Source organism: Apus apus, chromosome 7 (assembly GCF_020740795.1).
Source record: "Apus apus isolate bApuApu2 chromosome 7, bApuApu2.pri.cur, whole genome shotgun sequence".
Classification (NCBI taxonomy): domain Eukaryota; kingdom Metazoa; phylum Chordata; class Aves; order Apodiformes; family Apodidae; genus Apus; species Apus apus.
In genome coordinates, this window is record NC_067288.1 from 28,854,830 (window position 1) to 28,868,838 (window position 14,009).

General features: G+C 37.1%; 1 protein-coding gene across 5 annotated transcripts in view; it reads left to right on the forward strand.

Moving 5' to 3' along the window:
- The window catches only part of PATJ (PATJ crumbs cell polarity complex component), a 150,482-nt gene that overhangs the window by 7,377 nt on the left and 129,096 nt on the right, over nucleotides 1–14,009 (forward strand). For all 5 annotated transcript variants that reach the window (XM_051625062.1, XM_051625064.1, XM_051625060.1 and 2 more), the window contains exons 4-10: nucleotides 474–665; nucleotides 2,017–2,156; nucleotides 3,942–4,140; nucleotides 5,773–5,901; nucleotides 7,477–7,689; nucleotides 11,283–11,385; nucleotides 12,976–13,064. In XM_051625062.1, the coding sequence (XP_051481022.1) occupies nucleotides 474–665; nucleotides 2,017–2,156; nucleotides 3,942–4,140; nucleotides 5,773–5,901; nucleotides 7,477–7,689; nucleotides 11,283–11,385; nucleotides 12,976–13,064 (1,065 nt within the window). The remainder of the gene's footprint in view (nucleotides 1–473; nucleotides 666–2,016; nucleotides 2,157–3,941; nucleotides 4,141–5,772; nucleotides 5,902–7,476; nucleotides 7,690–11,282; nucleotides 11,386–12,975; nucleotides 13,065–14,009) is intronic.

Consider the following 14,009-nt stretch of genomic DNA (forward strand, 5'->3'; position numbering starts at 1 on the left):
TTTGTACCCTGGGTCCTCTCTGGAGAGGAGATAATACGGACCAGGCCTTTGAGTGACTAAGTGATTCTTAAAAAAAAATTAAGATTCTTATGCCAAAATTGTCTAGGTTTGCATGACAGTTGCAACAGTGCTTGAGGGCTTCTTTGATGTTGCTGCTTTTGCATGTGTTGTTTCTGGAATATCGGGGTGAAAAGAGGATAATGGGCACGGGCAGGGAAGCAGAGTGAAAGAAACTGAGAAAGTGAGTGAAGTAGAAACACAGCTAAAATATTCAGGGAACTTTTCCTTCCAAAAACCAGTTCAAACTTGATATGATTATAGCTTATATATCGACAGTGCCTAATTTAAACAGGTGAATAGGCATATATGAACATATGTATGCTTACTTCTTTGGCAGTCTTCACACAAGATTGATATGTGTGGAAATGTTTTGGTTTTGATAGTTTTTCTACATCTTTGTTCACTTTCAACAGCTCAATTATATGCCTCCTGATCGTTCAGTAGATTTTGATTTTACAAAGAGAGGGCTACTAGTGTTTGCTGACAGATCAGTTGCTGCTGGGAGTGCATACACACCTTGCAGTTCACCTGAACCCAGAGCATCTACCTTCACTCCAAACCTGGGAGTCAATGACTTTAATGCAATCATCCAGCAGATGGCAAAGGTAAGGCTCTTGGGTTTAGTGAACCAAACTTATTTTCCTTTAATGTCCAACCTTTTCTTGCAGGTTTTCACAGTGCATTTTCAAACACACTCTTTTGTTGTGTACCTGGGGGCAGTGTGGTGCCTTCTGGCCAGTAAAAGAGTAGAAATACTGAGGATAACTTGTCCTGTTAAAGATAATTTTGGAAGTAGAGGTTTGTTAGTGTTTTGGCTTTTGGTTTTTTTCCTTTCTCAGTTTTTCTGTCTTATTCTCTACCAAGCACACCAACGTAGAAAAGAAATTTCCATTGCCAGAAAACTTTTTTTGGTATTTGATGACACTTAATAGAAAATGAAAATTATCTGCAAAAACTTGTTTTGATGGAGAGACTTGTTTTATCAAGTACATTTTAAATTGGAAATGTACCAACTTTGTTAATATATGAACAGTGCAAATGATTAAAAGAAGTGGCATGTAATATTTTATTTAACTCTTCATTTAGTATGTCTCAACTTTGCCAGACAGATGCTGTGATGTAGCATGTACCAGATGCTTATGGAAGCTGTACAGGTGCAGACATCCACCCATGTGGGACTGGCATTTATACCACAAATGCATTGTTCTGTGCTACTTTGAACCATTAATTTAATTGGTTAGTCATGCCTTTCTATACTAAGTAACTGTTGCTAATTGACTACCTTAATGTAGCTGTAATATTTTGAGCATAACTCTGCTCATTAGTGTGTCATTAACTCATCAGATAAAAAATCAAACAGTAAAGACTGCACGTTATTTTGGATAAAACAGTTGTTATAGCAGTGCAATTCTCTAAGTAATATTTCCCAGTAAACAACCCCTGAAATCTTGTATTGGAACTGAGAAGCAGACAGTGCAAACTTTTTTTAGCATGAAGTGTGAAGTTGCAGGGAGGGGAAGGAAATTAATCTCTTTGTTTAAAAGCTGCAATCTTTTGAACGCACACCTAAGAATCAGCATTAAAAGCAAGGGGAGCCAAAAGACAAGTCATTTAGTTTAACTATGCAGCATTTCCAGAAATGCCCAATATATTGCTCTCGACAGCACTTTGGTCATAGTTTCATCCAGTTTGGAATTCATCTTATAATGTGAATGAAGTGTGAAAGCAGCTCTTAAATTCCCTGAGGTTTCAGAGCCTCAAAGTGCTTGCATATCCAATACTCTGCTATATTAAAAATAATAAATGGGGGAGCTTTTATAGAAATAACATATTCAGTATTTTGCCTTTGTTTAGTCTTAGGAGGAGAATAATTCTTCCAGTGTTTCTAAATTTTAAACTAGCTCATTCTATTGCATTAAAAATTAGTAAATAAATTTTTGTTTTCTGTTTTACTAGGGGAGACAAATAGAATCAATAACGATTGAAAAGCCTTCTGTTGGAGGTCTTGGATTTAGTGTGGTTGCCCTTAAAAATCACAGCTTGGGAGAAGTTGGTATCTTTGTCAAGGAAGTCCAGCAGGGAAGCATAGCTGACAGGTGAGATCTTTATAATTGGATTGGAAAATTGCAGTGTTTCCATGAAGGAAAAAGTCACAAGTTCCGTGTTGAAAGCTCTGTCATACTAAAGTGTTTGTTCTGGTGGGGTGTTTTGGTGGTATCTTGAATTCTGGCTTTTCAACTAAATGGTCTGATATTTTGAGGATCAGATTTTCAGATGAGTTTTAAATATCCAAGCTGTTCATAAATGGAATTTCCAGAAATCATGACTCACTTCAGAGAATCTTGAATACTGATTAAAAAACAAAAGAAAACTCAGAAAAGAATACAAGGGGGGGAAAATTAGCCTCTCTTTGAATTTTTATGTATTGTGTCCCTGAAAGATTTCTCTTTTCCCCCCTCCTGGTGTCTTTATTTATGTGCCTATGACAATACCCTATTTATAGTTGTTTTTACTGTTTGTTTCCTGTGTAAATTTAGATCCAGTCCTCCCAAAAGATCCCTTCACAGATGTCATCATAGAGTCAGGGCTCCAGGCAGTTTCTCCCTGTATTGTCTGTGGGTTTTCACCCAACAACAAAAGACAGAGCAATCCTTTAAAAATAAAATGTGATTGTAAAACCACAAGAGTTGGCATGAGACAAATGCAGCGCTTGGAATTATGTTTCAAGAAAATGTGTCTAAGATTTCAAGTCATTGGTGTCACTTTTTAAATAACACATGTCAGGAAGTGCCAACACAGGATGACAAAAAGAGCAGGGAGAGGTTGGAATGATAATGGCTATGGGCCCACAGAGAACACACCAGAGAACACTTAAAGAAAAGCATATTAGGCTCTTTCAAAGTGGAGACAGATGGACTGATCCGGATGTCAAAGGAGGGTGAATGTCTCACTTTAGGATTTGATGACCTGCTGCTCACTTTCTTTGATGAGAGAATCTAAAATATGGTTAGTGCTAGAAGAAAGTGATTTCTGGGAAACATCTTAAACATCGCGTGATAAAAAGGAAGTTTAAAATGCCTTAGTTAAGATGTGCAGTTATATTGTTTCAGAGGTTTTATAAATTTCCCCAGTGTGCTTCCCATTTTGCTCCTGAGACAAGATCTCTTGGAGACTTTTTTTGGATTCCTACAGAGCTTTGAAGGCAGTGTCTGTCTATGTAACAGTTTGGTCTCGTGCTCAGAATGAATATTTAACAAAGGAGATGAGTGATGGTTTCTCTCCTGTCACAAATCTAAATTCATCACTAGGGTGAATTAACTGTGAAATTTGTTATCTTAAGGGAGTTGAACTGTGGATTGCTTGAAGAAAGTTTCTTGTCTAAAGTTTGATACTGTAAATTTTGAGTAAAATATAATTATGCAGCTCCTTGATCTTTAGATTAAATAAGGGTATAAAACAATATCATAGCCTGAGTTGTGGTTATTTACAGATAGTAGCACATAGTGCTAAACATAATGGGAAGTAGGTCCTAGTGTATTGTGCAAGTACAAAAATAACTTTTGTCTGCCCTGTAATTTGATATCATCAAGAAAGTATGAGGGAATTTAATTGGATTTTCAATAGAAGCAAAGGAAAAAATGGAGCCAATTGCTGTACCATGATAAAGTTGGAACAAAGTCTGGCTGGGCAGTTCAGGACAGTGTGGATTACGTGAGGTTCATATGTTAGTGAAGGCAGTCTAATAAGCAGATTTTTTTTTTTTTAATATATAAACATTTAACCTTGCATAACTGTATTTGGCATGTTTGTATTTAAATGACACAAGCCTGATGTGAAGTCACCATGCTGCATCTTAAAATTTCTTTTAATGTTTTGTGAAGGGATCAAAGACTAAAGGAAAATGACCACATACTGGCCATTAATTGCACCCCATTGGATCAGAACATTTCCCATCAGCACGCTATTGCCCTCCTCCAGCAATCCACGGGATCTCTACATCTGGTTGTTGCTAGGGAGCCAGTTCAAGGAAACAGCAGAACTTCGACTGTCTTATTAAGTGATATAAATCCACCTGAGACTGTGAGTTGTTGTGATACTGGATTATTTTTCTTTCATGATTGTGTTTGTGTTAGCAAGCTTCACACATTGGGATTTTTTTCTTTAATCAGATTTGAGATGTGATGACATTTCACTTAGACTGATCATGCAGTAAGTGTAAGGCTTCCATTGCAAAGCTTCATGAAGTTGTTATAAAAGAGATCCTGGGTTTTTATGGGCTGGCAGAAGCTTTGGTAGATCAACATATTCTTAGCATCAAGGTCTGTTCAGCATAGGCTGGGTAAAGCATTTTGTGAGTATATCCAGTTGATACCTACTTGTGCTCAGCAATTAAAGATGCTCTGATTACGTCTTACAAGAGTGTGAACATAACTTATCATGAGCACTGCTTGACATATCCCAACCAATTTAAACTGCCTAAACCAAAAAGCCTTGTCTTTGTTTTAAAAACAAACAAAAAGTATCTGTTGAAGAACCTCTCAATCCCTGTTTATTTGTCAGATTTTTTTCTTAATCTGCAAATTTAATTGGTTGTGAACCCTCTTGTTTTCTTGAACAAGGAGACATTGTCACTGGGACGTGTAGTAAGCTAGAGCTGAACTTCTCTCTGTGTTAAAACCCTGTGGTCCAGGTGGCTTCACTGAATTTGGTCAAACTGCACTTCTAAAATCCAGGGTTTGCAATATTGGAATCTTAATTTATTATGGTAGTAGGTTTTGATGAAAATCTGGTTAAGAGCAGTGCTTTGCCTTAGTCTCAGTAATTATTTCCCTCATGATTATTACAGAGCTAGTGAAATCTGAAGGTTTTAGTGGATAATCAATATTGTTTATTGCACTGAAAATTTTAAAGAATTAAACTTTAACTGCTTTTTCATTGAAAGATCTGCACTGAACAGACTAACAAAATAAAATACAAATATATATCTCTACAGGGGGTCTTTAAACTTCTTTTATGATATTTAACTGGCTTTGGCAAAGATTTTCAGTATGCTAATAAATCCTTTATTCACAGAAGACTTAAATCTGCCCACTTTGCTCCATTTTGGTTTCTATGAGATATTAATCTGACAGAAACATTGGCTGGGTTTGGGTTGCTTAACAGCTTTGTTATTTTCAGATTGTCTTGTAGAACATAAGGTCATGTACAGTGTAGCTTAGAAACATGCTTCCAATTCAGTATGGCAAAATATTGTACTGTGCTATTAATTCAGCATGTACTTGTGGTGTTTGGAGTAAGTGAAATAACAGAAGTAAGAATTTAGGCACTGCTAAGTGAAAAGTAGGCCAGTGCAGGCACCCTCCCTCTGCTTGTCTCTGTTGTTTTCAGTATCCTTGTTTTATGAAAAACTAAGAAGATAGTTTTCTTTTTGGCAAGAAATCTCAACATTGCTTTTTCTCAGTCAAGCTTTTTCCTAGTATCCTGTTATCCTGAAAGTGAAGGACAAAATGTATGTTTAAAAACAGGTGAGAGATCCCACCGTGTGTTTACAAGGAAGTCTAAGTTGATGGAACAAAATCCAACGGATCTCCAGTATGTGGGGTAGAGAGAAAAAAATTGCTCTGATTAATTGTCAGCATTCCTGGTACATGTGAAAGTGGGAAACATTGAAGATTGACCGAAATTAAAATCTCCTCTTTTTATTAATTGCAGATTCACTGGGGCCACGTTGAAGATGTTGAGCTGATTAACGATGGTTCAGGATTAGGCTTTGGAATTGTAGGAGGAAAGTCGAGTGGAGTAGTTGTAAGAACAATTGTTCCTGGGGGACTAGCAGATCGGGTAATTTGTTATATTATGTCACTTCTTGTTTGATTGTTAAGTATAATTAACTGGTTTTGACAGTCTTAAAATAAACTAATATGCTGAAACAAAAGGAAGCTGATAGCATCAAAGTCTGAATGCCAACATATACTTTATAAGTAAATATGGTGAAGGTATGATTAAGGAAAAAGTCAGTGCCTGATATAAATTAAGTTGGTTTTCAGACATGTCTTGGCTTTTATAACATTGTTGAACATGCAGAAATTTTGAAAATATGTCAAGCGTCCTGATATTTTGAATACTTTTGATATTTTCTGCCTTTGATCAGTCTGGGGGAGGACAAATACTCTTGCTGGGTTTGCACATCCTCTGTAGAATTTGGCACGTTTGGCAACATCAATAGGGACAAACTCTAAACGAATTGTCAGGCAAGAGAATCTGCCCTGTTGAAGTAATTGCATTACAAGATTCAGTTTATAGATTGAAGATGTCCTATTTTTAGTGGATTTTATTTAAAGGGATTTGATTCCTGCCTTGTGGTGTGTTTGGTTCAAGGAGACCCTTAGGATTGACACAAAACCTTTTCTGACCCAGGCAGAGACTATCCAGTAACACAGAAAAGAGATAGTCTAAGGTGCTTCCTCTACTGTAAGATGGAAATGAAAATTGGAGATTCAGAGACGTTTACTGGCAAATGTTGGCTTTTGCATGACTGCCTCCCTCCAAACCTGTCATGTATAAATGAGTATTTTTTAATTATTGGGTAACACCTGTTTTGCTGTAAGGAAGAAAATGTTTTGGCTACAAATGAAGCATGTAAGTTAAGAACTCGCCACATCATTCTCAGCTGAATGAGACATCATTAAGAACATGTGAAATAATGAGCACATATACATGTTAAAATTGGATGAGTTTATAAATGAGTTTGAGTTAGTCCTGGGAATGCCTCTGCCTTGATTGCTGTATAAATCAATGTACCTAAGGTGGTGGAGCTCTGCTGATCAATACCAGCTGAGGATTTGGTCCTATGAATGATTGCTTATAATAGAAATTATGATGTAGGACATGAATCATAATTATCGTGTAAAAAAATGGTTTGTGTGGAGTCTTGTTACTTTCAGTGGATTTACTTGCTGGGGTTGGATTAGTCATGAGGAAAGAGTTGCCAGCTTAATACAGTATTAGGAAAAGCTTTAAAAAGTCCTAAATCAAAATGTTATGCTTTTTATTCTAACCTCTGTCTGATGAGGAGTATCCTGTGAAACAGCAACACATAAGAGCCTGTGAGATTATAGAATGTTGTGTTTTCTCCTAAATGAGAAAAGCAACCAATTTGTTAGGACTACTGGTATTCAACTTGTGTATCTTACTCAGTTTTGGAAAGGCTAATTTACCACTATTAAGTACTGTGGAAAAAAACAGTGCATAATTGTACAAACTCTTCCTTGAATTATTGAGTATATTGCCATTCGTTTTGTGGCAGTTACCTCTCATGGCCAGGAAGATGCCTGTACACAGTTTCCATTTTGTGATGGAAAAGATATTTTATGTGTAGACTGGAAACATTTTTTACAATTTGATTTGTGTTTGAAGGATGGGAGGCTCCGGACAGGAGATCACATCTTACAGATTGGAGGGACTAATGTGCAAGGAATGACCAGTGAGCAAGTGGCCCAAGTCCTGAGAAACTGTGGAAATTCTGTTAAGATGATTGTTGCAAGAGACCCGAAGTGTGAAATCATGGAGACTCCACCAGCTCCCATGAGCTGGCCAGTCAGTACATTGCCTTCCTTTCAAAATGGAAATGTAAGTATCTGGTGTTAACTTATGACATTTTTAAGTATGTTTGTGGCTTGCAATCAAAAAGGAGGAGGAGAACAGAGTGTTCTTGAAACCTAAAGTGCTTCTCTCCTTTTGAGCTTCCAGATATCATATGCGTGTATTTAAGTGGTCATTATTATAGCTCTGCCTTCTATAATTTTTCCCTTTTCCCTGTGTGTTATTAATTCCTATAATCTCAGATCAGAATGACCAGCTTTACAGAATTTATTTCAGAGTGGGTAATTTAATTACCAAGACCATAAACATTATCGATAAATGGTACTTTTAGTTCTCCTCCTTAGCTCATTACATTTTTGCTAATCAATCACTTGTAAGTGGATTTAAAACTGGAATGTGAATTTCTCTAGCCTGAAATCCAGAGTACCACGGCCACACCAGAATTATTCAGCACAATCATCTTTTTATGAAACATAAGTGTAATGTTTTCATAGTCTACGCTACTGTCTGTGATAGGAAATATATCTAAAAATTTTGAAACTTGTTTTAGCAAATCTTATCATGGTCATATCAAAGTCTCTTGTTTTTGAAGTCATCCTTTTCAGTTTTGAGTAATTAAAATCAACAAATGCTACACTAAGTGTACAGTAGGTCTCGAAACATAAACAAAGCTGTGCTTGTGTACCATCTGCTACTACTGTGCTGCTTAGATTTAGGTGTAGAATCTGAGTAGCCTTTTCTTTCTTGTCTATTTTCTTGAATATGAGTGAAGAGAGCTCTTTTTTTTTTTTTAAGCACCATTTTTAAAGGGCAGACTCGAAGTTACTGCTACAAAGTCACCTTCTCACTCACTGGGCATAGTGACTGCAAAGGCAGCCATTAGCTTAGTGCCTTGCATCTCTCTGAAAGACTGAAGCTGTCGGGGAAGTATCTTGGGTCCTTCTCAAGCTCCTCATCTCAGAAGAGGGATTGGTGTTGTAGGAAACATGAGTTGCAGACAGGTGGGAAGGGGTGATCTTTCTACACAAGGTTGGAGTCTTAAAATTGGGCCTAATACTCTGAAAAAAGACTCCCAGAGAATCAGCTCAGTTATGAAACACTTATTTCTGCCTATATCCTATTTTCCAAGGCCTTTACATGGTCCTAGTTTTGTTTCTTCTACAAAGTATAATTTTTCTTTCTTCCCCACCTCAAAGGCAGGCCTGTTTGTCACATTGCACATCCTGCAGCCTTTCTGAAATGTTCTTCCTTCTTGTTTCTTTTTAGTGTCCTCCTTATTCCTGCCGTGTAGTTGAGAGGGGAAAAAGAGTGTTGCAATTTCATCTATTTCTTTCTGAATGTCATCTATTGTTTTCTGAACTGAATAGTGCCTTCATATTTAGATTTGAAGAAACTCCTCTTTCTGGTGTTTAGAGATTTGCTGAAGTCAAGAATAGTGGCTAACTGAATGTATTTATTAATTTAATGATGATTTTAATGGTCCACCTTTCAGTTTGTGTCTGATTTACAACAAAACTTTTTCCTATAATTTCTCTCTGGTTTCTGTGTACTGTCACTAACTGTGAGCTTTGGCATAGAAATTATCCTTTTTCTTTTGTTTTGCAAACCAGCAGAAAGGCAGTTTTAATATATGGTTAGCTTTTTTTCAGTCTTATATTAATATTTGGTTTCCTTTGAATTTTCTGTAGTAGAGAATAACTGAAACTATGTATAACTGTGCATGAGTTCCTATATTTAGGACTCTCTACTTTGATTTTTCCAGACTCCATTTTTGGATTCTACTAGTAACTACTTAGAGAAAATTTCTCTAGAGCCAGAGCACTTACTATGAGAGGCTTTTGATTGCAAAAGAGGAGGACTGTCAAGGCCATAGCTCCATTTCAGATGTTGCTATAGGCTTCTTTATTGTTTTATTTCCCTCTCCTAAAGATAAGTGACAGAGCATCAAAGCTTGTCTTCAACTCTGTCAGTGTCTTATAAAGCAGGAGGGTTGGAAAGCATTTAATGAGCATAATGAGTTGGCCAGTGGAGGGAGGTGTGTGTGATAAGAGGTAACTTTCCATGGATCTCTTGGTGAAAAGTGAAATAGGTACAGCTGTAACTTGGGCCTGCTTTTAATACAGGTCTTTCCAGAGCTGATACTTGGCAAGTGTGTGATTAAACTTTGCTTTTGTTTGCTCTCTTAAGAGATGTTATGCAACATCCTGATCCATTTTTTGCTGTTGGCAGGGACACTATCCCTCTTCATTTCATCACTTTAACAGACCCTGCTCTGATCATCTCCTGATTTTTTTATCCCATTGGGCCGTGTCTGCTTACTGAAAACAAACAGCTTTAGGTATTTTAACTTATCCCTTGAGGATCTGTGAGCTTAACTGGTTTTCTCCTTGGTAGTACCAATATCTTTATGGTGTCCTGTTTGAATTCTGTCTTTCACTTTTAATTTTTACTTGTCAGAGTAGAGTGGTTGGACAGTGGGACATACTGACGCCAGCTTTGTGGGGACTTTCTTCCATGTACTTCTGCAGTGTAGGATCAGATCACATTGTAATCTTAGCTAGTGGCTTTTATGGTTGGTTTTTTGTTTTGTTTTGTGGGGGCTTTTTTGCAATTGTAGTAAGTGGAGGGTTTAGAGAAGAAGTATTTCTTGTTATGGTAAGTTGTCTTATCAATTCAACGATAAAGCCTTTGCAAATTGATAATCTTCCTTTCTCTGTTACGTCTTAGAAGTAATTTCCGTTGAATGCAAACTAATGTCGTTGCCCAGTGCCTTAGACAACCTGTAGGCTTCCAGTGCTCTTTGCACTTCAGAGGTGTTCAAGTCTGAAGAGGATCATATCAAACTTGTTAACTTGATGTGTGTAAGATTGACTTTTGGAATGGTTTTGTGGCTTGGGATGCAGCATAAAACCATGCAATAAGCTTGAACACCTACCTAGTCTCCCATAGTTGCATTCAAGTAGGCAACTGCTTCTGGAATAGAGATGTTCCTGCTGCGTATATACATGGGTTCTTTCAGGGCATCCAACCTGTTTCTGTTTTGAGATCCCTTTCTTGCTGCCCCTCACTTCCTCCTTTCCTAGTAGGTGATAGCAAGGAGAGAGAAGTATCGTTTATTTCTGACAGAAATGTGTGATGTCATAACACTGTGTATTTATACCAGGGTTTTTTTGCTGCTTAACTGTCCAGTAGAAAGAGCTCAACAAACGGATTCATGATGCAGTTTATCAGGAATGACATATGAAAGGGAGAGAAGAACTTCTGAAGGCAGTCAGAGTTTCTCTTGTATTGTGAGACTGACTGGGACATCTATTGTTATCAAGTGGCAGTGGAACCAAAAGGGAAACTCCTGAGCAGTCTAACACAAACCTTTGTTTTCCATAAAGTGTTATACCTCTGACAGGGATGTGAAGGGAATATTAGGAAAGAACTTAAAAAGCAACTAATGACTTTGGGTGTCACCTTATTTTCAGCAAACTTCTTTTGCAAATCTGATCCTTCCTAAAACAAGAAAATCAAAATCACTGCTTACTTCTGAAGACCCTAGCCTGCAATATTGTAATGGTACTGGGAAATTGAGATTTATTATTTTTTTTTACTGTCTTTTGCTTTATTTATAGGATAATACCAACCTTTTTGAGACCTATGATGTTGAACTTATAAAAAAGAATGGTCAAAGCCTGGGCATAACAATTGTTGGTTATGCTGGCACATCTGACATAGGTGAGTTTTACAGGATTTTACTAAGACTTAGGACAGGGGCTTCTCAAGTGCCCTTTATTTGCTATGAGGAAAATAGGCAGCACTTCTTTGAAACAGTGTAACCTAAAAACTAGGAAGATAGTGGAGAATTTGCCACTAAGTGAAATTCAACCACAACATTCTTACAACATGGTAACTAGCTTAAAAAAGTAGTACCTACTTTATTGGCTGGACTGTGAATTTCACATGCTGGTGTTGTGACAGTGCAAAACATGAAACTGCAACAGACAATTCCTGCATGTACAGACTCTGACACAGTCAGGTTCCTGTCCACACTGTTCCTTGCTTTGCCCCTGGGGTGCATATATAGCACAATTAATTTAACATATCTTAAGAAGATGAGGCAGGAGATGAGCTGTGTGTGGTGGACCATCACAAGGTGATGTCCTTGTCTTTGGCAGATGGCTGTTTCAGAGTTTAAACACTGACAGAAATGAAAATATCTGTGCTAGGATATAGGGACATGGAATAATTATTTTTTTCCTCTAAATCCCCTTTAAATTAGAGCTGTTAACTGGCCTTTCAATTATTGGTTCCACAAATAATATCTTTAAAATTGACTTTCCTGAATATGTGGTTTTACTCAAAGGGGGAGTGTTTTTTCTCCCCTATTCTTCCTCATGGGACTCAAGAAAGTATTCTGGTGATGTGGTGGAGGTAGGAGTTGCTCTCCAGCGCTCTTAATTCCCAGGATATCCTCTTATGTTGCTGGTCCAGAATCCCAGGCTAGTGCAGTGGGAACTGGGCTGAGGAGGAGCAGTGTCAGGCAATGGGAAAAGGTGGGTTTGAAGCACCAGCAGGGGAGCTCTGCTGAGCATGGACAAACCATGTTGGGCAGGTGTCTTAGTTCAGAATAGAATGGATGAAGTGTCAAGATTGACTAGAATTAAAAATCAGCATCTTGTGTTTTGTGGCACTTTGTGGAAGGGAAGGGTTCCTGTTTCAACTGGTAACTGGGGTTTTTTTACTGCTTTTTTGTTTGTTTGTTTGTTTTAATTTTCTTGTTCTAATTAGAAGTAAGAATTAATAACCAAACATCAAACATGACAAAGGATAGCTTTCCATGTTTCTCTTTTTTTTAAGAAAAATCCTTTTTTGTTAAGATTTAGAGTACTAAAGTCTTTAGCTGTAGAAAGATGATTGAAGTCCTGATCAAAGTACTTAAGCACATACTTTTAGCTTAGGTAGTCCTGTTAAAATCAAACACAGCATGGATTTAAGTGGTGGTGGTTTAAAGCCTGGGTGAGCACAAGGATGAATCCATGGAGGAGGTGGCCTTTTGTGAGCCATTTGAAGGAAAAAATGTAGAAGGCTGTGTACAGGTGGTTGTGTCGGTGCTGTTTTTTCCATTAGAGATCCTCACTTGTTGTAACTCCAGCTTTGTGAGGGGTAAGATGCAAACGTTGGTGGTTCACAGAATCATAACTTTACAGACTGAAGTGTGTAAAAGATATTAAATGTCTAATTAAATGAGTAATTTAAAAATCTCAAAATAAACAAATTAGGTTAACGTAGTGACTTGTTTCTTTCCTCCCCTCACTATGCCAACAGAAACTTCAGGGATTTTTGTGAAAAATATAATACCTGGTAGTGCTGCTGACCACAATGGCCAAATTCATGTTCATGACAAAATTGTTGCTGTAAGTAAAATAGTCTGCTTATATATTGTTGTAGAACTAATACTTAATTGCACCTCTCAGTCTTAAAAGAACATCATAGTAAAGACTACCTAAAATTAATTCAACCTTCTCCACTTTGCAGAGGAAATAATTCAGTGGTTCATATTTGTTTAGGTAGATTTGTAACAGAAATGAGCTTTGGCTTTCTGTGGTTAAAGTATTATTTTATATTCAAATAAGTAGTAAATAGTAGTTAACTATGAAAGAGGCAGGCATTTGGATTAAAATGGTTCAGAGTGGAGAATCTTGGCTTTGGGCCTGAAGATGAGCAGCATTAGTTTCTATTTGAATTGAATGGGATTTGAGGATGGTTAAGATTTTGCAAGATGTGTTTTTGGTCTTTAATGACTGTGTAGCAAGATGTGGATATAATAAAAATGTTAATTGTGGCAATTTTGGTTTAAAAACCCAAGCTTCATGTGTAGAAAAATGAAAATCATTGGGTAGCTGTGAATTGAATAATAGCCAATTTTGCATTCACATTACAAGGAGGAATGAATTACACAGTCTTTTTGTTTTAAGAGGTAATATTTATAGAGTTATGATTTTAAGTTATTTTTAAAATGTGTGCTATGCCAGACCTTCCAAACTCAGCTTCTCCTTTGTGAGAGGAAAAATTGATATGACCTTGTGCTTTTATCTGCAGTTTTGCAGAAGCTCCTATTGATGTATGATCTAACAGTGAGGTGGACAGAGTATTCTGGGTGTAAATTTAAACATCTGAATGAGTGTAAGAATTGGGCTGTTGAGAGTGGATTATACAAAGAGTTCTGTGTGGGGCATATTAGAAATTCTTGAGAAAACTGACAGTGATAATGAACTGAACAGAGTTCTAGAGTGGCTGCTCTTGCTGGGAGCTTAATCCACAATACTCCTTAAGCTGTTTTTAGTAAGCAAAAAAATTGT